Source organism: Hemicordylus capensis, chromosome 1 (assembly GCF_027244095.1).
Source record: "Hemicordylus capensis ecotype Gifberg chromosome 1, rHemCap1.1.pri, whole genome shotgun sequence".
NCBI lineage: Eukaryota > Metazoa > Chordata > Lepidosauria > Squamata > Cordylidae > Hemicordylus > Hemicordylus capensis.
The window spans coordinates 34,073,047-34,098,297 of NC_069657.1; the positions used below are offsets into that span (position 1 = coordinate 34,073,047).

General features: G+C 44.8%; 1 protein-coding gene across 1 annotated transcript in view; it reads right to left on the reverse strand.

Annotated features, from left to right (window-relative positions):
* RIN3 (Ras and Rab interactor 3) overlaps positions 1 to 20,789 on the reverse strand; it is a 132,296-nt gene extending 111,507 nt beyond the window's left edge. Inside the window, exon 1 of the mRNA XM_053269651.1 lies at positions 20,294 to 20,789. Within this exon, the coding sequence (XP_053125626.1) occupies positions 20,294 to 20,325 (32 nt within the window). The 5' untranslated portion in view covers positions 20,326 to 20,789. The remainder of the gene's footprint in view (positions 1 to 20,293) is intronic.
* Positions 20,790 to 25,251: the final 4,462 nt, after the last annotated feature.

Here is a 25,251-nt window from a genome sequence, read left to right on the forward strand (position 1 = left end):
AAGAAAATGATCCCATGTAAAGGAACTTCAGATCTGCAAAGGATGCTGTTCTTGAAAGAGGACTTCGAACCCAGCTCTCTAGTGAGGAATATTTGAGCATGAGGCTGACCATAAAACAGGCCAGCACAAATTGTAAATCACAATGCTGAATTCAGACCACCAACCATATACGGCTAGGGTTGTCACACAACTCACACCTGTACCTTTAAAACTCCAGACAGGTGTGTGCGCAGAACCGGTTTGTGGGGTTTGGTTCGAATTTGGACCAGACCATGGTCTGTGAAACAGTTCAGGTCAAACTGACTGGGTCCTGTCCATCCGACCAAACCAGCTCAAACTGTTTTGCCTGTAGAGGGGAATCCGGTGAGGATTCCCCTTTGCTTCCAAAGGTAATAAAAGACAGAGGGGGGATGGCGAGAGAGAGGTGCCTTTAAAACTGAAAGACACGGTGCTTACTGGCAGGCTTGTGTGGCACTCTGCACTCTCTCAGAGGTGGTGGTGGCATGCAAATAGCCTCCATGCCAGGGGGGCCTTCTCTTTCAGTTTTAAAGGTGCCTCTTTCTCACCGCTCCCTTGCCGCCTTTTCATTTGGAAGCAAAGAGGAATCCTCAACAGATTCCTCTTTACAGGCATTCAAACTGGCGAACCATTGCGGACCGGGCCCCTTTCCCTTTGGCCGTTCCTGTCTGTAATAGAACCAGTCGAACCGGCTCAGTTCACTGCGGTATGGTTTGGCACACCCCTATCTCCAGATGCATCAGGAGATAATGCAGCTTTGGCTTCTTCCACCCATTTCCTCCATGCAGGACTAAACAACTGCCCCTCACTGCCTGCAGGAATCCTTACAATCAAACTAAAATTTGATCATCCAATCCTATTTATTTTATAGTAAAATTAAAATAAATAATAAAAACATAACAAATGCAGACAAAAATAGTAAAAATTTATGTGAAAAGGCCCCCTGAGGGGGCGGCGGCGGGGGGGGGGGATCGGGAAGTCAATACAGATTGAAAGTCACACTCCATACAGGAACTGGTTTAAAGGGTTGGGTTTTTTTAAAACATGCTAAACATTCATGTTCTTTTTATTGTGGTTATTATTGTCAGAGTCCCAAATGTTTTGAGGGGAAAAACAGTTTGATTTGAGCAAAGGAAACCCAAGATGCCATTAGGAGGTCAACACCCCAAAGAGCAAATAATACTGGGAGACAAGGTTTAGCAGGCATCTGTTTATGGTTAGGCCATGGTTGGTGACTTTGCCGCGATGGCCAATCTTTGTGAGATGGCAAAAGGGAACAGCTGTCACAAGTGACTCTTGTAAGGACGACAATGACAGATTAACCTTCAAACTCATGAGTACATGGCAGATTGGATGTAATCTAGGACAGGCTAGTTTGTGCCAAAATCACATGTCAGTCTAGGATCTCCAATGACTGTAATACCCTCCGATAAAAACTGCCTGATCTAAACAAAGATAACTTTTCAAATTAGGTGGAGAATGTAGTAATGTGTTACCATATGAGAAATATCTTGTTTTGATATTGGTTTACAGTTGGGGGGAAAACCTCAACGGGGGCTGGTTGTGAGTGCATGGCAGTTACAGTAGATGGACAGAAAAAGAGGGTTTCCATCAGAAACCCGTACAAAGGCTTCTTGGAAAAGGAAGGTTCATCCATTCTGCAGGATGTAGTTGAAACAATATACTTTCTTGGATGCAAATCTGGAATTTGGCACTGTGCATCACAGAAAAGGCTCAGTTCACTGTAGGGTTTTGTGATCAAAAAAGCAAAACAGATGAAGTTTCAGGGCTGTGTTATGATGAGATGAGATCTGATTATGTTTAAAGTTGTGTGGTGTTACATGGCTGTTTGGATTTGGAATGTTACCTGGATAAAAAGGGGTTAAAGCCAATATTAAAAGAGCAGCAGAGAAAGTGCTGTACAGCCAAGACTCGGAAACCCCTAGTGGAGAGAGGAACATAGGAAGCTGCCATATACTGAGTCAGACCATAGGTCCATCTTGCTCAGTATTGTCTACACAGACTGGCAGCAGCTTCTCCAAGGTTGCAGGCAAGAATCTCTCTCAGCCCTATCTTGGAAATGCCAGGGAGGGAACTTGGAGCCTAGATGGTCTTCCCAGAGTGGCTCCATCCCCTAAGGGGAATATCTTACAATGCTCACACTTCTAGTCTCCCTTTCGTATGCAACCAGGGCAGATCCTGCTTAGCTTAAGAGGACAAGTCATGCTTGCTACCACAAGACCAGGGAGGGGAATTTAAAAATCTTCCCTTACAAAGCAGTTAAGGCAGTTAGGAATTAGGTGTTGAAGTGTAGCCAGACAAGTAAATGGTAGAGAGAACTATTGTCTAATGGGAAGCAAGGATGAAGAAAAGAAAGAATGTCTCCAAAGGAACTTCCAGTGAAAGACAGCGGCTGACACACTGCACCAATTTCCATCTGCAGTTTAATAAATTGTTTGCGCAATTGTGCTCTTGTGCAAGACCTTCACCTGGCTCCCAGGATCATGTGTCAGCACTGGCTGCTTGTAACTCTCATTGGCACAGATACGAGCGCCTAGAGCACCTATCTCCTAGGGAAATCCCCCAGTGTACCACGCTCAGGGCGTAGTGCACTGTGGGATACCTTGAGGTCGGGATAATGAGTTCCGGTCTCAGAGTGATCCGCCCTGCATGGAGCAGTGGGGATCATTTGGGAGCACGTCGTGCACTCCCACCAAGCTCAGGATGCTCATCTGGGGGGAATGCAAGTTTTGCATTCTTCCCTCTGCTCACCCGCTAGGTCATGTGAATGGCCTCACTGGGTTTCTTTCATGCTTATTTCCTTACCCATGTAGTTAGCCCATGTTGATACATGATCCCGGGAGCCAGTTTAAGGTCGCATTTGTGATCCTAGCCTTGGTTAAGAGCTGAGCTTCAGCTGGATTTGGTGCCATGGCATCGCCAGGATCCGCATTTCATTTAAAGGAACCATGGGAACACATGGAGAACAGTTTGCCTATGGTCCCCTGAAACCAGCTATATTTGGGTCAATGAAACCCAAATTGCGTCCTAAGAGTAAATGATGAATATCTGCAAATGTACACACCAGCTGACATTCAAACTAACATTGTACTGGTGCAAAACATGTTGCTCTAGCCAGATGCACTACGTCGGGAACTTGTGTTCTGGACTAGTATTGTGCTTGCACATTCGCATTTACGCAACAAGGAAGCATGCCCCCTGCTGTCAATTCTCTTCTTCATATGTTTCTCAGGGAACCTTTATGCAAGAGTGCAACTTGAAACATCCCTGCAATGGTGCAGCTATGTGAATTTCTTGCACTAGCGCAACTTTATTTGTTGCACAAGCACAACATTAGTCTGAATGTTGGCCACTGTATTTTCTAGCTACAAGACGTTTTTGCAGAATCTGAAGGTCTAGAGCTGGAGTAAAAGGCTGAGGGCAAAATTATACATTACATCTAAACGTGTATTCAACATTGCTTTTTCTAGGAGAAAGTAGCTTTGTGGGGGGCAGTTTTCAGTGGAGTAGTGGTAGGGATGGCACTTAATTGTATCCAAACACCTAAGATTTCTGTAGCAGGGCCTGGAGATTTCACAAGACAGCCAGGGACATACATGTGCATTGCTCAGAGCACTTCTTGGGGAAGAGGAGGTCAGCAAAAATCACCTTCCCCACACATAAGCATCCATGTTTCAAAAGTGAGCATCCTTTCACTGCATGCATGCAGCTTTAGCCAGGATGTTGGCCAATGGGACTCAAAGGTACTCAACATTACCTGGATTGTACTCCATATTTCAAGTCACTGGAAACTGCTGCTTTTAAATGTGTTTTTTCTCACTTGTGCTCTCTACCTTAATAGTCCTCTACATCTTTGGCAGTGTTTCCTAGTAGTCATAGGATACCTGAGACAAATACTGAATTCGGACAATTACAAAATGCTGTGTAAATATTACTCGTTGGCTGTGTCCCTTTGGAGAGCAGCCTGAATATTATCCTTTATGACAAGAAGTGATCAGCACTTCATTAAACAGTAATATATATTGTTTCTGAGTAAGTGCAGACAGCATGAGACAATGAGTAAAGCAGGTGGTTGGGAAGGCCTATGGGTTTTCCTCATCATCGTTAAATTTATTATTATTATTATTATTATTATTAATAATTCAATTTCTATACCACCTTTCCAAAAATGGCTCAGGGTGGTTTACACAGAGAAATAATAAATAAATAAGATGGATCTCTGTTCCCAAAGGGCTCATACTCTAAAACACACACACAAACACACACACACACACGATAGACACCAGGAATCATCACTGGTGGTACTGTCCTGAGGGGTGGACAGGGCCAGTTACTCTCCACCTGCTAAATAAAGAGAATCACCACATTAAAAGGTGCGTCTTTGCCAAGTAAGCAGGGGTTAAATCTGAGGCAAAAGGGGAATGTTAAGGGAGAAAATTTTGTGTGTACAAAGCAGGGAATGTTTCCAAAGTACTGGAAATGCTCATGTTTTTAGAAGGATTTCTTCCCTGCCTTTCCATTCAAAAGAAAGCTCATGGATTACTCACGTGAGCCATTTCTAGGCGCAACTTTAAAAGCGGCCCAGACCCAAATGATTTCCCATCTGTTGAGTAAATGCAACATGCTGAGCAGTTTCTGTTTTCCTTTAGAGATGGCTTCTGTAGAATCATCTCTAAAGAATGTGTCCCTCACACTCAAAGAAAACGGAAACTGCTCATTGGATTGCATGTACTTAACAGATGGGGAAATGGTTTGGATTTATTGCCAATCGGTGGTGTGTAAGGCTGGGCAAGCTCCCAAACGTTGGGTTAGCTAAGCGGGTGTGGTGTGATGCAGAAGACAGCACAATGTTGAATCCAAAACTGTTTGAAATTTAGAAACCAGTGTTTTGCTGAGCTAGTGCCTCTGGGCAATGTCTTGGCTCCCTTAGGTCTCATCCTAGCACCTAGCATTCCTAGAATATGTGCTCCTCAGGGGTGTAGCTAGGTGAGAGAGGGCCCGTGTTTGCCTCTCTCTCTGCAGCCCCTTGGAGTGAGGGAGAAAATAAGGAGGGGTGGATCTGGGGGCCCCTCAGAAACTGGGGGGTCTTTGAACCCATTTGCTCAATTACAGGACAGGAGAGCTGGTCTTGTGGTAGCAAGCATGACTTGTCCCCATAGCTAAGCAGAGTCTGCCCTGGTTGCATATGAATGGGAGACTTGATGCGTGAGCACTGCAAGATATTCCCCTCAGGGGATGAAGCCGCTCTGGGAAGAGCAGAAGGTTTCAAGTTCCCTCCCTGGCTTCTCCAAGATAGGGCTGAGAGAGTTTCCTGCCTGCAACCTTGGAGAAGCCGCTGCCAGTCTGTGAAGACAATACTGAGCTAGATAGACCAATGGTCTGACTCAGTATATGGCAGTTTCCTATGTTCCTATGTACTCCCCTGGTGCTCCCACTGTCTCTATTTGAGGAAGACCGTCCTGATTTTCTGCTACATGTCTCTGCTAAATAACTACATTGGTTTGTGTCCCTATTTTACCTTCTGGGGAAGATTGCAAGGATGCATTTTCAAAATGTATTCGTACAAATATGCACCCACAACAAAATGTTACAGTATAACCTTGATGTGGCTGTCTTGAGGGAATATTCTTCAACCTGAGAAATTTCCCACTCTTTTTGTTCAAGCCCTCCTCCCTCAAATTGCCACCGATTTCTATTAGTTCCACCCACCTGCTTGACTGTTAGCTGCACTCTGAGCTCACAAACGCTGAAGACTCCTAGCTGAAACTCTAAAGAGCTGCTGCCAGTCCAAGCAGACCAGACTGAGGCAGATGAGCCAAGGGTCTGACTCAGTATGAGGCAGCCACATATCTTTCGTCATGCTTTAGGAACCTAGACAGCCTTTGTGTCATGACCATGGGCAAGGGTCTCTTTTGTACCACTTTCAGCTCTCTTGAAACAGAGTCATCAATTTAAGGTGGAGTGCAACAGCTACTTTGGAACTGACATATTTGTTATGTCTCTTAACACAAGGAGTTCACAGTTTGCGCAGATGATAGACAAAGGAAACATGCTTGCAGTGCCTGCAATGGGGGGGGGGGAAGCATCACTGCACATCTAGAACTCAGGCCATGCACTCTGTCTGACCACAACAGCTTCCCTTGCTGATTTGTCAGACACATAAAAGCCACATTTTATTTCACAGTGGAAAATTAAAAAAAAAAACCCTAACCAAGCGTGTCCGCTTTGAAAAGCCCTTGCGCATTCTGAGCTTTCCTGGAGCAGTGCAAACCCAGTGTCTTTAGCTGAACTACTCTCCGGTTACAGCAGCATAAAAGGATTGAACATGATATGATTAAGCACCTTTATAATCATTTGGCTGCGACAAGGCATATAGGAATCTAGAATTGGTCTCATCCGGAATATCACATGTCAGGCACACAAATCTGTCACTGGCAACCAGGCTCTCTCTATGGCAGGAATCTCTTTTCAGTGCCAAGCCTTAGAAGTCATTTCCCCAAGCTTGGCACTTGCATAATTATGCCCCAAGGAGGTTATTCACACTTGGCTTCAGGCTTCAGGGTAAATGTTGAGCGAAGCCACTTTGAAGTACACTCGCAGCATTGAAGGAAGCAGCCCCTCCCTTCTGCTCTCGGCTTTCGTTTTTGCAAGTATACAAGGCAGGCGTCAGTGTTTTCCTTCCTAGCCAATGTTGAGGGGTTCCTTGCAGAGAAAGATCTGCATTTCTGAAGAGACCATGCCTCTTATCACGCTAATGATTCTACATCAGCACCTTTCCCTGTTTTTCCCAGCATTTTCAGAAAAAGTATCTTAAAACCAGCATTTTAAAAATCTGGAAATACCTCAAGATAAGCTATAATTCACATCACAAAGCCTGACTTGTGCATGGAGTGGGTCCAAGGATCTCATCGGGAGTTCAGGTTAAGTTTGGCTGGTGTGTGAACCAGGGGTGTAACAAGGCTGGAGTGGGCCCAGAGACAAAATTTTTAAATGGGCCCCTTGCTCACACACACACACACACACACACACACACACACACACACACACACACACACACTTCACAATATATAGTCATGTGACTTGCCTCTGGGGGGCCCCTCGAGGCATGGGGGGCCCCAGGCAGCTGCCTCCCCTTGCCTAATAGTAGTTACGCCCCTGGTGTGAACGCACACACTCTCTCCTGAAGGAGACTCGGGGCAGAAGCCCCGTGTGTAAAGCCTCAAGGAGAAAGTGAGGTGCCCCATGGAATTTTGAGACCCTGTGTAGTGTAGTGGTTAGAGTTCTGGACTAAGGCTGGGGAGAATGGAGTACAAATCCCAACTCAGCATATAGGGGCAGTATTATTTCACTGAGGTCATTCACACAATCAAAAACTGTGTTCTACCCAGGTTTGGGAGGTGTATGTACTCCCAATTTTTGGCTGTGTGGAAGTAAGGTGGGAGGGAAACCTAGGTAGAAGTGATGGGGTGAAAGAAGGGAAGGAGGAAAAGCTATCCAGGTTTCCCTCCTACTTTGCTTCCACACAACTGAAAATTGGGAGCACACACAGCTCCCAAACCCAGGTGGAACACAGTTTTTGATTGTGTGAATGACCTCACTATCTCACAGCCTAGCCCATCTCATAGAGTTGTTGCAAGGATAAAATGGGAGGAGGTACCACCTGGAGTTCCTTGGAGGAGGGTGGGATGCATTTGTAAGTAAATAACATTGCAAAATAGATTTCTGGTGTTTTAGTTTGATGTTTTAAATCACTGTTTTAAAATGAACATGCAAATCCATCTTTTTATGTGGAGTACATACTGCTCAGCCACCTAATGGCGCAGCGGAGAAATGACTTGATTAGCAAGCCAGAGATTGCCAGTTCGAATCCCCGCTGGTGTATTTCCCAGATTATGGGAAACACCTATATCGGGCAGCAGCGGTATAGGAAGATGCTGAAAGGCATCATCTCAGACTGCGCAGGAGATGGCAATGGGAAACTCCTCCTGTTTTCTACCAAAGACAACAACAGGGCTCTGTGGGCACCAGGAGTTGACACCGACCTGACGGCACACTTTACTTTTTAACATACTGCTCAATAAGCAACTCCCCCACCCTACCACCGCAAGGTATGGTTCTGTATGCTAAATTTGATTTTGCACTCTGCACAAAAGCAAATCTCAGAGCCAATTTGCACTTCACATTTTTATACTAGGATGCAAAATATGCCTGCTTTCATACAGCACAGTACAAAGAGAAGTTTGGTAAAACAATTCACAAGCATATTTTTTCTGATGAGCCCAGACACATAACAAGCCCTTTAAAAAAAATTCCTTGGGAATTCAGTTTAATTCAGCAGATGTACCATCAACGAACCAGGTAGAGAGCCAAGCCAATTCCTTGAGCCATTAATTTGGTCTTTTGAAAGACCAATTCCTGCAGAACCTAAGTGAAAAGGGTACAGGAAGTAGATGCAGAAGCTTTTGGAACAAACCACTGTAAAGACAGCTACCCTCCCTAGATATGACTTCTCTGAATTGTGGAGAAGGGCGGGGGGCTCTAACACAGAGAGAAGAGCTGGTTTTGTGGTAGCAAACATGAATTGTCCTCTTAGCTAAGCAGGGTCTACCCTGGTTGCATATGAAAGGGAGACTAGAAGTGTGAGCACTGTAAGATATTCCCCTCAGGGGATGCAGCCGCTCTGGGAAGAGCAGAAGGTTCCAAGTTCCCTCCCCGGCATCTCCAAGATAGAGCTGAGAGAGATTCCTGTCTGCAACTTTGGAGAAGCCGCTGCTGGTCTGTGAAGACAATACTGAGTTAGATGGACCAATGGTGTGACTCAGTATATGGCAGCTTCCTGTGTTCCTGTGTAATATATGCATGAGCCTAACTTTCCACGCGGGAGACATTGGCAGTTAGACCAAAGTGGGGTGTGGGGAGCAGAACTAGGTGGCTGAAGTTTGGAAAGGGTGCTTATTACATTATTGTGAACTATTTAGTTATACAGGTTGGGAATCCTTTATCCGGACTCCCAAAATCTGGAAAGCTCCGAAATCCAGACACCACACCGAGAGAAAAAACCTCTCTCTCACACACAAAAAAACCCTCAGCCCCTAAACCAATCCTGGCCCCAACTCAGCAGCTAACAGAGTATATACAGTACTGTATAACAAAGCAGCAAAAAGCCCACAACTCACAGAGAGAACATCAAAGCAGCTCCATCTGCAATGGCGGTTGCCCGGTCCCCTCCTCAGCCTCGGCTCCTCTTCCCTTCCCACATGGACGGGCACATTTAAGGGTTAGGGCAGTTGCACTTGCAGGCAGGGCAGGGGCCAGAGAGGCAAAGTAGCACCTGGGCTCCGTCTGCAATGGCGCTCCGAACAGAGATGGGACTGAAAGCGGCCGGTCCAGAGCTCCGACAAACTCCCTAGCTGGAGCGGCGGCTCTGTAATCGGCTGGGAAGCGTTGGGGCTGGGATTGGGCGGGACGCACAGTTTGAAGAAGCGATCGCTTACGGGCCCCTAAACTCGCTGTTGTTGCTTCCTCAGTTCTAGCTCGCCTTTTTGTTCTTCCCCTCAGGCTTTGCTATCTGCCTTTTATTTACTGCCTCTCAAGTTTCGCTCCCAGCAGGAAACATTCAAAAATGCCATCCAGCAGAATGACTCCTCATCCCTAGAGGACCCACTACCTGGTCCCTCAACTGCTTCTGATGTTCCTTCTCACGATGATGAGATTATTTTCATCTGAGTTTCACTTCCACCTAAAATGCCATGTTTGAGTAAATTCAATGCTTATTTGATTATATACTTCAAATAAAACCTTTACAAAAACAACCAGTAACCTTTCATGCCCAAGATATCTCAATTATGAAAATATTCCGAAATCCAGAAAAATCCAAAATCCGGAACACCTGTGGTCCCAACCAGTCCGCATAAAGGATTCTCAACCTGTATAATATAATGAATAGGTTGTATTATAGTGGTAATGAACATACGAACAGCCCAGCTGGATCAGGCCCAAGGCCTATCTAGTCCAGGATCCAGTTTCACTCAGTAGTTCACCAGATGCCTCTGCCCACAGGCAAAAGCATGCTCTCTCTCCTGCTGCTGCTCCCCTGCAACTGGTATTGAGGCATCTTGCCTCTGAGGCTGGAGTGGCCCATAGACACAAGACTAGTAGCTGTTGATAGACCTGCCCTCCGTGAATTTGTCTAAGCTCCTTTTAAAGCCATTCAGGCTGGTGGCCATCACCACATCCGGTGGCAGAGAATTCCATAGATTAATTATGCATTGTGTGAAGAAGTACTTCCTTTTGTCGGTCTTAAATTTCCCGACCTTCAGTTTCATGGGATGACCCCTGGTTCTAGTGTTGCATGAGAGGGAGAACAATATCTCTCTGTCCACTCTTTCTAAAGGTAAAGTGTGCTGTCGAGTCAGTGTTGACTCCTGGAGACCACAGAGCCATGTGGTTTTCTTTGGTAGAATACAGGAGGGGTTTGCCATTGCCATCTCCCGTGCAGTATGAGATGATGCCTTTCAGCATCTTCCTATATCACTGCTGCCCAATATAGGTGTTTTCCATAATCTGGGAAACATACCAGCAGGGATTTGAACCGGCAACCTCTGGCTTGCTAATCAAGTCCTTTCCCCACTGCGTCATTAGGTGGCTTGGCCACTCTCTGTACTCCATGCTTAATTTTATACACCTCTATCATGTCTCCCCTTAGTCGGCTCTTTTCTAAACTAAAGAGCCCCAGATGCTGTAGCCTTGCTTCATAAGGAAGTAAAGAACTATTACTTAAGGAACTAAGGAGCTATTATTTAATTTCACAAGGAAATAAGGAATTATTTGAATTCATGATTGGTTTTCAGGAGAGCCCTTAAAGACAAGCTGCTACTAATCTCTGCTTCCCCATGCCTACTTCCCCACCCCCAGAATCCAGAAGTAATTTGGAGCTGCCTCCTCAGACACCCCTACAAATATGTGTGGGTGGCTGTAATAACTTGCTGATAAGGAAAGGCACTTTGCACATGCTCAGAGATACTGCCCTTTATGACTGGTTCACAGGCTCTTGCGTTCAGCTCAGAATCAAAAGGCCTGGCAGAGAAAGTGAGAGAAAGCTCTACTGCACATTTTTCAGACTGGTGTGGGTTACGTTAAGCAAACATGCTTGGCAGAATTCCTGAAGCTAGCTTTGTTTCTGTCAACATTAATATCCCCACAATGCATGCAGAGTCTGAAAAAGCTGCAAACTGAGACTAAAACGTGAGTTGCTAACATGTGGCTTCTTTCCACCAAGCTGTGAAACAGTCAGCCCAAGAACAAATTGTAACTTGCCTCTCTATACTTGGAGCATTAATCCTGGTGAATCTGGATATCACGGAATGCAGGCTTAATCCAAAATAATGAAACACCTCAATATTACAAAGGTGAGATTTTGGGCTTCCAGCACCAACAAATAGGTGTTTTGGATAAGGCTGAGACCAGACTTAAAAAAAGCACCTGCAAAATCCTTTGCACTTGGGAATGAAACATTCCTCCTATTCTGATACGCCATCAAACCTTTCAGCCATGGGAGCATTCAAGTTGCTCCTTAGAGAGTACATATTATGTAAGATGGGTGCCACCATCTTGGATCACATGGGTCCACACATCTAATCAGATACAGAGACATCCAAAACAGCAGTTCCTGTTGTGGGTGCTCAAGGGAGCAACGTGAATGTTGACCTAGGTATCCTTTCTCCATGGAAGTGGCTGCAGGAAATAGCTTTCCCCCCTATAAAGTGAGGATCACAGTAATGGACTGCATGCAGAATGTGGAAAACTGGGGAACCACTCAAATTGCTCCATAAGAATTGCATATAGGGGCAGTGTTATTTCAAAAGCCTGTGTATCTGTCAGGAGGGTAATCGTATAGACCCATGTAAACTTGTTTGAGGAAGGTATTGCTGAGAACAGCAGCAGAAAAGATATTGGGGGACATAACTGAACACATTTTCCCCCAAGCAATCTGAATGTTGCTTGCTGAAGAAGAGAACCGTATAAATATTTGGCTTAGCCCTCATTTGGAACGGGACCCAAAAACCATCACATCTGCATAAAGGACAGAATCTGCTGTGCTGCAACGATGAAGACTGACTTGGGACGTTACATTGACAGAACACGAGTCAGTTTGAAGAGCTTCAAACACTCACAAAAACCACTTGACCAGAGGCCAAGAGAGGAAAACAAATGTGTGCACAGAGAATAACAGTTCCAAAATACTGCCTTCAAGTCCTTCAAAAAGCATCATTGGCACACACTCCCCTGGAACAGGGGAGACCCTAGAACTAGTTTGGGGGAGCAAAGGGGTAGCAAAGACCATTACTAGGGGAGCTAAGAGTTTGCTACACATTTAATACTTATAGAGGTAAGGTCATCTATATTAGTTTATTCACCTTGTTAATGAAGCTTGCCTGACATTTTCAAACTCAAGCCGAGAATGGGTCAGATTGCTCTTAGAAAGTATTTACCTTGTTCTTATGACTAAATGGTGGGGAGTTGAAGGGAAGGCAGGATCCTACCTGCCTCCTCCCAGACAACCAGCACCTGCTCTGGGCTCTGTTGCTCACACACCTACATGAGAGGAGATCTCCAGTACTGAAATAGGGAGCTGGGTCCTCCAGGTATCTACAATGACTGCAGAAGCAGCAGAGAGGCAGCTCTCATTATTACAGCAGCTCCGCTCTGCCTGGCCCCTCTTTCCACCTGACTCTATCATAAGATGGCCACTGGTAGCACGGGAGCAGTTTAAATTGTGACGGTGCTGCAGATGACCAAAATAAAAAAGAGGACAGGTTCGCCTCATATCCTACCTCACTTTTAGCCTGGGTAATGAGTCTAGACTACCCAGCGACATTGCTGCTGTGTGGCTTCTGCTGCTGCAGACAACCAGACATTCCTGGGTTAACCCTCTTCTACCCAGGAATCTCTGGCCGTGAGAACAGCTCCACTGTCTTTAAGGATTAGTCCACTTTCCAAGCAAGTTTTTTCCCCTGTCCAAGACCATGTGGCAAGAAAGACTGAGGTGAAGAGAGATGTCAGTACTGGGCCAGCTGAAAATCTGCAGAGAAGATGGCCCTGCACACATGGTTTCACTCAGCCCAGTTCCTGACTGGGAAGGAAGCTAAGGGGTTGGCCTGGCAGGCCCTCCTTCCATTGGCTGGAAGCCCGGCCAATGGAAGGAGGATGGCTGGAGCCAGGTGAGTTGGGGTATACGTGAGCTGCAATGGCGGGTGCTGTCGCGAGTGTGGAGACCACTCATATGTGAACACAGGTCCCCTCTCCCCTTGCCATGCCCCTGCACGTTAGCCTTAACCTTCACCCCAATAAAAAGTGACTGATGTACTGTGCAAGAATATGTCAGCATGATAGTATTGCATGATGCAAGAGTACACACACTGGAAATAATACAATTACTCTTGTGTAACACAGTTTGCACAAAGGCAATGTTACTAGGCTGACATACACTTGAACAGTATGTCAGCCACTGTAGTTTGCTAATGTAGAGATGGGGTCAAATATACGCCACGTTTTCATAAAAATGAAAAACCTTGGAGCTTGCATTGAACATGATCCCAGCTGCAAAGGGCAGGGGGGACCAATTTTTTGTTAAACATTTCTTTTTGGCAGTATAGGAACAGCAGCAAAAATAATGGGGTCAAAAAGAGTGGTATTTTTGTACGTGCAAACATTTCTGAATAGGTTCTGGCCAGCTTCAGTTTCGCATTCAGTGAAGAATATCTGAAGAACAAGGAAATGTAGAAGACTGGTATCAAATTTTATCCACATTTCCACTTCTATGGGTCCTTTTGATCCCACTGTCTGGCAAAGGCTGCATATACTTAATGTAAAGTGTAGTTTTGCCTTTAAAGGCTGGAAACAGGAAAGGATTCTTTCAAATGTTGATCATGGAGTGATGGAAACATTGTTTTTCTAAATGTACACCATCATTTCGCTGCTAACTCAGATCAAACTTGCAAGTTTCTGAAGCAGCAGAAAAGATGAACAAAACCTGTGAACAGGAGACAAATGTATACAACCATAGGCAACAATACATCTATCATACTGCCTTCTGCTCTCCGAAAAGCTCTCTCTTGTGTGAAATCCTCTTAGATATCCCTTGTATGTGTGTGTGTATTTGTGGGTGGGAATATGAGAGACAAGCCCTTTTCAGAAATTATATTGCATATGCATACAGGTGTCTACACATGTAAATGTCTTTGTGTGAATGATTGTACATGTATTCATTTTAAAAGCAAAGCTGAATACAGGGCTTTTCAAAGTCAGGATAGAGATAGGAAGTGTACAGCTATAAGTGTGTTGAACATAATGTGTGAATAACTGTATATGCATACAGATCTGTACATGCATACACTGTACACAGACTGTACATGTGTTGTGTGAACAGGGATAGAGAGGGCTAAAAATTTTCAGCCAACACACTGAAGACTAGTCAGTAGGATTGCAACACTGAGGCATTCAGGAAGATGGCTGAAAGCTCTTCAAAATCAATGGGATTTCTGTAGTCTAACCTTGGGCAGCTGATGTCACTATTATTATAGACCGTTATTATTATAGACTCTTATTATAGACTGTTAGATTCGATCTCAACCTATTCTCAAACTTTAAATAAGTAAGAATTACTGTTTCTTTTTCAATAAATTTACATTGTTTTAATTGAGCCATTTTGGAAGGGCAGTATAGAAACTGAATAAATAAATAATAAAATAAATAAATTGTCTTTAACTGATTTAATTGCTTTTAGATTGTTGGTTGTTTTAACTTTTTTTAATTTTATGTCAACAAAGGGTGCGTTTTTCACCCAGCAGGCTTTACTGCGAGTTCGAAGTTGACCCCAAAACCGGATACAAGTGGATTTTTTTTAACCCTGGATATAAATTGGGCTACAATATTAACACACAGTGAGAAACCTGAATCATATCTGGAGTGCTCCCTGATAGCTTGCAGGGGCTTGGGGGTAAATCTGGCCGATATGTGAATGCACACCCTCCATTCCAGAGGAGAGGAGATGCAAGCTAAAAGCCCTGTGTGAAAAACCACATAGAGATGATTTTATATCAGGCGGTTTATAAATCTAATCTAATAAAAACAAAACAAAACAAAACAAAACAAATAGAAAGCCTGACTCGCTCGCCTGGAGCATTTTATCTGGTAAAGTGAACTATTAAGAGTCTTGTGGTCAAAATTATCCCAACCTATTCTCAGTGGGTTAGATTACCTAATTATGACCCCTTTGCCATATCATACCCCTTTGATATTGGTTATTATTTGAATGGTGCTGATAACTTTACAACAGTTATGACAAGGTATAAAAAGTAGCTACAACAAACGCTCTTAATGTACACAAATTGCTTACGATTTAATCCTAAATAGAACAAAGGGCAAAGCTTTGAACTTTGCTGTCCTTTTTGCACCCCCTCTTAAATTCTTTTTGGCCCCTCATCTTGAGATATGAAATGGCACCACTACTAGCTCTAGTCATTGCAAGTATCTACGCCTTTGTATTTTGAACACCAAAATGAAACCAGGCAAGGCAACTGTACTACTACTGATATCTTCAGCATGTAAATGTTTCCATTCCATGCCTGTCAACACAGGCCTTTCTCCTGTGCACTTCATTATGGTATCTGGGTGTCTTTAGCCTGGAAGATTGCATCCCAGGATGTATAAATCAGACAGAAGGTCCTTGCAATGGCTAGCATGCTATGTCCCCCTCCCACACACACACACTTGGTTCATTGGAATTTGGGTCATTATGTCATTACCTTCCTCCGATTGTTTCTGTTTCCTACTGAAAACGCCTTTTAGTTTCAGCACCGGGACTTTGATAGGCTGAACCTCAGACTTACATACAATAAAGTTAAGTAAAGTAAAAGTGTGCCATCAAGTTAATTTCAACTCCTGGCGCCCACAGAGCCCTGTGGTTTTCTTTTGGTAGAATACAGGTGGGGTTTACCATTGCCTCCTCCAGCGCAGTTTGAGATGATGCCTTTCAGCATCTTCCTATACCGCTGCTGCCCAATATAGGTATCAGCAGGGATTTGAACCGGCAACCTCCTGCTTGTTAGTCAAGCATTTCCCTGCTGAGCCACTAGATGGCTTACATACAATATGATCCCCCAAATCTTCCCTTTTCACCCTCCACCTAGCTCTTCCAGTAAGAAGCCAAGAATTCTTACTCTATCATGAGCAAGACAGTGTGGTATAGAAGTTAGAGTGTTGGACTAGGACTGGGAAGAACTGGATTCAAATTCTCTCTCTTCCATGATGGGCACTGGGGGACCTTGTGCCCATAACCCCCTCTCAGCCTAACCTACCTCACAGAGTTGTAAAGAGAAATAAGGTAAGGAGAAGAACCATGCACACTGCCCTAAGCTCCTTAGAGAAAAAGTAGGATATAAATAATAATATCCAAGCAATTAAAATTCATGGAAGTACTTTCGAACTCTACATCACCTCACTGAAGTTGTATTATAGCCATATCACAAAAGCTCAAGTAAAGAGCCCTACAATCACAAGGCTGGCATACATATATACAACTTTTAAAAAGCTGTTTTGAGATTTTGGTTTTAGTCATCACACATTTGTTTGGTTCATGGAATTCATGGAAGTAATTTCGAACTCTACATCACCTCACTGAAGTTGTATTATAGCCATATCACAAAAGCTCAAGTAAAGAGCCCTACAATCACAAGGCTGGCATACATATATACAATTTTTAAAAAGCTGTTTTGAGATTTTGGTTTTAGTCATCACACATTTGTTTGGTTTTCTATTTCCTTTCTCATTCGCACTACAGTTTTGCAAACCAGAATTGTGGTTATGAAGCTGCTGCTTGTGAAGGCCTTTGAAGTATCCAGTGGTCATGTGGACTCCACATTACTTTGATTGCAAACACATCTCCATGCAGTGGGGAAATTCGTCATCTGGATTCATCGGGAAGGCTTTCTTGGAACAGAGGGATATAACCAGCTCCCCCTCTTCAGCTCAGCCATCTCCTTCTCTAATAATCCTGCTGCCACCTGGCATTTTCCAAGCAAGCTGCTGTCCTCGGCTTTGGAAGAAAATGGGCAACAAACCATTGTGCCATGGCTAAAAATGTGTAGTTGCTGCTTTAGCTATGTGGGAAGATTCTGCTGATTTGGGTTGCCGACTGTGGCTGAAGCTATTCCTGGAACACCCCCACCGCCACCAATATCACACACACACCCCAATATTGTTCACTATATTAAGCCATTAAGATATCCAGTATCTTATAGATATCCACTATCTCCAATAGTCCCTTGGAGGTGGATGCCGAGTCCTGGAGACTCCATGCCAACCCTGGAGGACCCTGGAGGACTGGCAATCCTAATGCTGATACAGATATGGACATATGAAGCTGTGTGATACTGGGTCAGAACATTGGTCCTTCTAGCCCAGTATTTTCTACTCTTGACTGATATCAGCTTGGCAAGGTCTCAGGTTGAGGTTTCTCCTGTTATCTGATACTTTTAGCTGGAGATTGAACCTGGGACCTTCTGCATGCAAAACATGTGTCCCACCACTGCACTATGGCCATTTGCTATGGGATGGGGCGGTGGCTCAGTGGTAGAGCATCTGCTTTGCATGCAAAACATGTGTTCCACCGCTGCCATTCATTATAGCAGGGGTTCCTACCTATAAGGGTACTCCAGATGTTGCTGAACTACAACTACCATCACTCCCAGCTACAACTTACTGTGGCTGGGGATAATGAGAGTCATAGTACAGCAACATCTGGAGTACCATAGGGTGGGAACCCTTGCATTATGGGATGGTGCCACAGCTCAGTGGCAGAGCATCTGCTTTGCATGCAGAAGGTCCCAGGTTCAATCCCCGGCATCTCCAGGTAGGGCTGGGAAAGACTTCTGCCTGGAACCTTGGCGAGCCACTGCCAGGCAATGGAGGGAAACAATACTGAGCCAGAGGGCCCAATGGTCTGACTTGGTATAAGGCAGCTTCCTATGTTGCCATGCCTGTAGATACAAGCAAACTTTGCTCTGCAACCATGAGGATGGAAGTACAGGGTGGATTCTTCATAAAGGGCAAGTTATACAGGAAACCAAGTCTTTGGAACTCTGCCTTGTAAAGCATATGTAGACAGTGGCTTCCTGTGCTGCTGGCTTGGCAGCTTAGTGCAATGCGGAAAGTGTTCCAGGTAAAGGCCTTTCCTTTTGGGACACCCTTATAATGAGTAGAGAAAACTAGCTGTGCAACAGCGCAGGGCATGCTGTTTATTTTTGTTTTAGATCATAATCAATACATAGTAACTTCCAACGGATGATAAACCAAGAAAGAGCGCATATCTTCCTTGCTCAATTTTCACCTCCCATGATTCCCCCCCTTCTTACCGCCCATTGATTCTTCCCTCCCCCTCCCATAAGCTGTTTATTTTTAAAAGGAGTCAGAATGGGTTTTATGAGTCACAGTTTACCCACGTTGTGAACCTGACCCTGTTTTACAAACCTCAATATTGCACTTTCCATCATGCATCCAGTGGACTATCGTTTTGCTCTTAGAAGTGGCACACACATTTTTATTTGTATATATGCCCATCAATAAACTTCACACACACACACACACACACACACCCCTACCTCACTAGGGATGTGCAAACATGTTTTATGTCAAACTGGTTCAGTTCAATCATTCAGGGTTGAACCGAACCATCTTCTGTTCAGTCCATCCCTAGACCAAACACTCCCCGACTGTTTGGGGGGTTCGTGGACATTTTTTTTAAAAAAATGTTTAAAAAAAATTACTTACCCCCTCCAGGGGAGTTGTTGGTGGTGGTGGGGGGTCCTCAGAGGTTCCCCCTTGCCCCACCAGTCTCCCTTGATGCCCATACCAGCTGTCCAGCCGGCTTTTCAGCCTTCCCCCTCCAGCATGGTGGCCATTTCGGAGGCTGCCACATCACTGCAATTGGCCTCTGCGTGACCCAGGCCACACAGAGGCCAATTGCGCAGATGCGGCTGCCTCCAAAATGGGTGCAGAGCCTGAGGGGGAAGGCCCAAACGGGCTGAAGAACCAGCCAGCCGGCTGGTATGAACATCAAGGGAGGTCAGCGGTGGGAGGGGAACCTCCGTGGATTCCCCCCCCCCCCCGCCGCCTCCAACAACTTCCCCAGAGGGAATAAGTTTTTTTTAAAGGGTTTTTTTAAAAAAAAATTAGAAGTTAATGAACACACACACCCCGGACTGGACCGAACTGGGGGGGGCGGTTCGAGGGGGTGCTGGACCAAACTGGCCCAGTTCGGTTTGGGTCCAGTCTGGACTCGAACTGAACTGCACCAGCTGGTTCTGTGCACACCCCTACACCTCACCCTCACAAACATTTAAAAGCAGTTGCAAAACTACTCTGGGGACTGCTGTGCATGAGGGTTGGTGACATCACTTGTGCTAGCCCATAGGCACCCTAATAGTTGCCTTTCTCTATGCAAGTTAAACACTCCAAGAACTTGTAGAATTGCTTATCCAGACCTCATCGCAGAAGATAAAGATGCACATTTACTTGCAGAACCACTTAAAACACAGCATCTATCTTTGTGCTAGACCATAAAGTAAAAGATATGTATATGCTCTCTGTCTGAAAGCCAAATGTTCCAGCATCATATGGCACTGAACCATTGGGGTTGCCACATTTTTGTTTTACTGGCCTTGCCTTGGTGCTTTTTAACAGCGACCTGACATGCAACCATTAAACAGGTGCAACTTTTCTGGCATGGAGGCTACTGTTAAAAGCATAGGAGCAGAACTAGGAAAAAAGGTGGCACCCCTGCCTTTCCACACTTTCCAGCCAAATCCATGTGAAACAGCTGGCAAAATCCAAAGCCAGCCGCCCCTCAGGATTCACAGAAAAGCTTTGTTATGATTCCAGATCCACACAGTAGTACCTTGGAAACAGGTCCTTCTACCCAGCTCTCCCGCCTTCCAAAATACATGCTTTTTCTTTCTTTTCTTTTCCCAAAAGCTCACATTGCTTTAAAAAGGTATTTATTAGCACTCAGTGAAGGAATGGCTGTACATTATAGGCTTTGTGGTTGCACAGCTGATACACCCCCCTACAGCCTACAAGCAGATATATGTGAGCGAGCGAGCGAGCGAGCGATTCTTTCTCAAGCAAGCAGAGTGACGGCGGGGGGGAACCTTAACTTGGAAAAAAAAAGTACAGTTGACAAAGTTTCAGGACTCACCCAGTTCCCTGCTTTCCCGCTGATGCTTTCATCTTCACAGCTAGACCATGGAGGTGCTTCTCCCTTCAGAATCCCTTTAGATTTCCCTCATGAAAAAAGTTATACCTTGGCAGGCATTTCCTCACAAAGCTTCCACGCCCTTCAAGGGTAGCGCACCCCCCACCTTCCTTTTTTTTAACTTCTTACATTTTAGGCAGATTATAAATTCAACACAAGTGAAACCTGAGCTTTGGCTGCCGTTGTTCCAAAAGACTGGAGGCTCCGCAATGAGAATAAACTTCCAAGTAAATGTGTTTTTAGCAGCTTCTGTCTTTGCGACTTCCTGTATTTATGTGAACAGGGGCTTTCAGGAAGAGGCAGTCCTTGGTGGTCAAGGGTGTTTTCTTTCCTTCTTTTTTTACAAACCCATTTTTAGTCATGAACTTGAGCTCGGATAGTTAGAAAGGAGGGCCCGTGATACTTAGTCACTGGGTTTTATACCCGGCTTACCCTTCACACCATGGACACTGAGGAACTATTTTATCAGCCCTACAGGTATATCTGGAGAAGAGGAGGAGGTGGCAGACAGTGAACTCTGTGAAGGGTTTTATATGCGGCAGTACAGTGTCCATCTGCAAATTCCTGAGGCATGTGTATTTGTATTTGAGTGAGTAACACGAACCAGATGGAGTCTGGAAACCTTCACACTGTTTACATGGGACCTGCGAGAATGGATTAAACATGCTGGGGAAACACTCATTTCCAACAATGCTGCATTAATATATATCTTGGGCATGGTACTACTAGATGAACTAGTGTCCTGTTTGTAACAAATCCAAAACCTCAAGCCAGCGAGTACAATTCCTGGGCATGTGGTGGACACTGAAAAACCATTGCGTGCTTGTCCATGTAAAACGGCTTCCATGCTCAGCCTCCTCATTTTGGAAGGCTTATGATGGCGTGCAAGAGTGCCATTTGTTTTTAAGGCTGAGGGCAGGAAGCCGGTGTGCATAATGTTCTCTGAGTGGCCAGTACATGCCCAAGCAAGGAGAATATGATGAATCACATGACCGCTGCTTTTAGCAAAAGAACTTGATGGTGGGAGATGCACGTGTGTCACGTGGCCCCAAAGGGAGAGAGACATGATGGGGAGGTTGATAAAGTGACTCGTGAGGAAGAAGCAGTAGGCAGACCCTGTCCTTATCCAAACTCAGCATCCCTCAGGTGCTGAGGGTTTGTTGTGACCCGCCCTGAGACCTTGGGTTAGGGCGGTATAAAAATACACTAAATAAATAAAGAAAATAGTGTCTACCTTTTTAGGTTATGAGCCCTTTGGAGACAGGGAACCATCTTATTGATTTATTATTTATTTTTCTATGTGTAAAACCACTTTGAGAACATTTATTGAAAAGTGGTATATTTATTGTTATTTTTATTTATTAATTATTTATTTACACAGTCAGACAGGTGTTATTGACTGGTTTGTTTTATCCAGACATAGAGTCCGTCCCAAGGACCTGGGATGGCTGAATTTTATTATCAATGCTGTTGCTGTTATTATTATAGATATCATCGCAGAATATAGGCTGTTCCAAGTAGTGTTGCTTTTTTGTAATTGGCTGATGGTGATTTCTGTGGGCCCTATGGTGTTGAGGTGCTCTTCAAGGTCTTTTGGAATTGCACCTAGGGCATCATCATCATCATCATCATCATCATTATTATTATTATTTGTAGTAGTAGTAGTAGCAGCAGTAGTAGTAATAGCAGGAAAAGGAAAGGTTGTGCTGTCGAGTCGGTGTCAACTCCTGGTGACCACAGAGCCATGTAGTTTTCTTGGTAGAATACAGGAGTAGTTTACCATTGCCTTCTCCCATGCAGAAAGGCACCTTCCTATATTGCTGCTACCTGATACAAGCGTTTCCCATATTCTGGGAAACACACCAGCAGGGATTGAAACCAACAGCCTCCTGCTCTCCAGACAGGTTGCTTCCCTGCTGTGCCATGGTTTCCCCCCTGTGAAACAGATGAGTAGAAAATTCAAGACCAGGGCTGCACAACTTTGGCCCTCTTACTGTTGATCGACTAGAATTCCCATCAGCCACAGTGGCCAGTAGTCAGGGAGTTGTAGTCCAACAATAGAGGGAGTGCCAAGGTTCTGCAGCCCTGTTCAAGAGCCACCCAAAAAAGTACTTTTTTGCATGACTATATAAATATAGTCATATATTTACATAATATATAAATGTAAAAATATAACAACAACAACAACACATAATGACCTTACGGGATTCACTGCCTCATGATGGCTTCGGACTTTGAAGGCTTTAGAAGGGGATTAGACAATATCATGGAGGAGAGGGCTATCTGCACAAATTAGTTCTGACAACTAAACAGAACCTCCAGGTTCAGAGGCAGTTGCTCTGGATAACATGGAATAGCAGTTACTGGGGATCCAACAAGAGGGAATGGATGTTGGCATCTGTCAAGCCACCCAGTGCTGATGCTGAATTACGTGGACCTGTGGTCTGATTCAGTGAGGCTCTTTGTATATTCTTACAATGAAGTGTGATACTGTGCGAATGATCTATTATACTAATTCTCCTGGGTCTGCCTTGGAATATGCGTCCCAGAGCCCAGCTGACTGGCTGGGCAGCAGATGCACCTGATTGGCTGAGGCGCACCCAGGAGGATTGGTTGCCACCATGGCAGCCCGGCGTGGAGGCCAGAGGTGGCAGGCCCGGCCACAGAGGCAAGGCCCAGGAGGGGGGAAAGAAAGGGGGTGGCAGAAGTGCAGTGGGGAGGAGAGGTGGCTGGGCCCAGAAGCAGAGACTGGGGCAGAAGGAGGGGAGAGAGGTAACCACTGGCCCCAAAGAGTGCATAGATGCTCTGTGCGGGGTCGGCTAGTACATGTTAATTCCTGATATGTATCATTCAAAAATTGGCCAGTCTGCAATATTTTATGGGGGCGTGCAGCAGCCACACCAGAACCTGAGGGGTATACTTGTGAGTCAAATAGGACGTAACCCAAAGTTTGGCTTAAAATAAGCTGAATTCCTGCATTTTCTCTAATAGGAATGTTTCCTATTTAATTTTAATAGGAATATTCCAATTAGTGTTTCCAAATTAAAACACACACACACACACACACACAGTTTCAGAACGAGATATTTCTTTTCCTCCCTGAACCCAACCTTCCAGCTTTCTTTAAAATACAATATCCAAAACTCAGTGTGTATACCACAGTGTAGCCCACTGAAATTTGACTGCTGAACTCAAATTTCACAGAGGTGTTGGTAACATAACAGGTTTTAAAACAAGGTTTTATTCAACTCCATGGCAGGCTTGTAAACACAGGCCTACAGCAACGTGTCTGCTAGTCCTAGAGAAAGAAAGGAGGGAGGAGTCTGGAGGCTGGGCTGTATTCAAGAGGACACTGCACAGTAGGGGCATAGCAACTAGTAGCAAGGCTGGAGTGGACCCTGGGACAAAAGTGAAGATTTTCACTTTTTGTTCCTGCCCAACTGCCACCTTCATAAGGGAGGGAAGGCCAAGCTATCACTCTGCTGTCAGCCCCCCCCCCCCGCCACTAGCCCAAGGACATTTGTTCCCCATCCCTTATTCAATTATAGCTATGCACCTGGTGCACAGAATTTACTGATCCTGAATATAACACCCTCAACGCACAGAAAAAGAATTACTTGTGTGCCAAGAAAAGCCATGTTTTGCTCTGAATGAATGAGGCATACACATTAGGCTGAATAAATTGGGTACATTAGATGTACACAAGGGCAGGACCAGCTCCAGGTTTCAGGGGCCATTGACAAACTCCTCCTCCATGGGCGCCCTCCTACCTGTGTGGACCCTGAGAGAATTGCTCCATTACCACCACATGAAGGCTAAGGGCACAGTTGTGGTCTCAGGGATCAGGAGTGGGTCCTGCTGTGAGTTCTGGGTCCTTGGCAACTGCTCAATGATGCTGACCCCTGAAGCTACTCATGAGTTGAGGAATGCTCAGTGGGGTGTTTGATTTATCTTCTTCTTTGAGCAGCAGAAGTCCATGCCATATCACAAGTTGCTCTGAAAAGCTCTCCCCATGCCAGAAGCAGTTTTAATATTTGCAATAGCTTCTTTGGGGGCATATTGCAGAGTTGGGGAAAAATATCAGTGGAAAAACTGTGCAATGGGAAAGAGTTAAGTTCCCCTTCTTAACATGTGGTTCCAATTTGAATTGCTCCCCACACTTACTTTTACTATTACTACAAATATGTATATACACACTGCTTTCTATAAAAACTTGCAAAAGCGGAATGAGGAGGAGGAGGAGGGTTATTGTGAAAGAGAAACTTAAGTATGCAGTACACCGCTCTGGGCTCCTTGGAGGAAGAGCGGGATATAAATGTAATAATAATAATAATAATAATTAATAAAAAGGCAAAGTGGGGAGGAAAGTACACACAAGGTGGGGGGCAATATTTGGTGTCCTGCCCCAGGCACATAGAGGTCCTAAACCACCACTGAGGTATTTCTGGTTAAACCTCCAACTAACATAAGTAAGCACTTGTCTAGTCTGACCCTTGCCCTGTCTTTGGAGATTTTCCTTCAAGCACTATCCAAATTTCTCAACCTTTGTCTGCAATCAGGACGGCTAGGATTTGTGTGTGCATTCATTGTAATTGTTGTGGGGTGAATGTGCATTTCCTCATGTATTTTTACAAAGACTTGTTATTTGTGCATTCAAATGGAGGTATAGAGAATGTGCACAAATTGGCAGCATTCACAGGAGATATGCATTGCCCAGTCAATTGGGATAATTATTTATCTGTGTGCTGCATTTTATACAGCGTCTTTCTTTGGAAGCACTCAAGGCATCTGACAGCTCAAAATAATGTCTTACAATCTAAGACACATGATTAAAAACGGAAGAGGAATGGAGGGAAGAGGAAAATGTGCAGATTCTGGGACCAATATTTTCATCCTGTTAC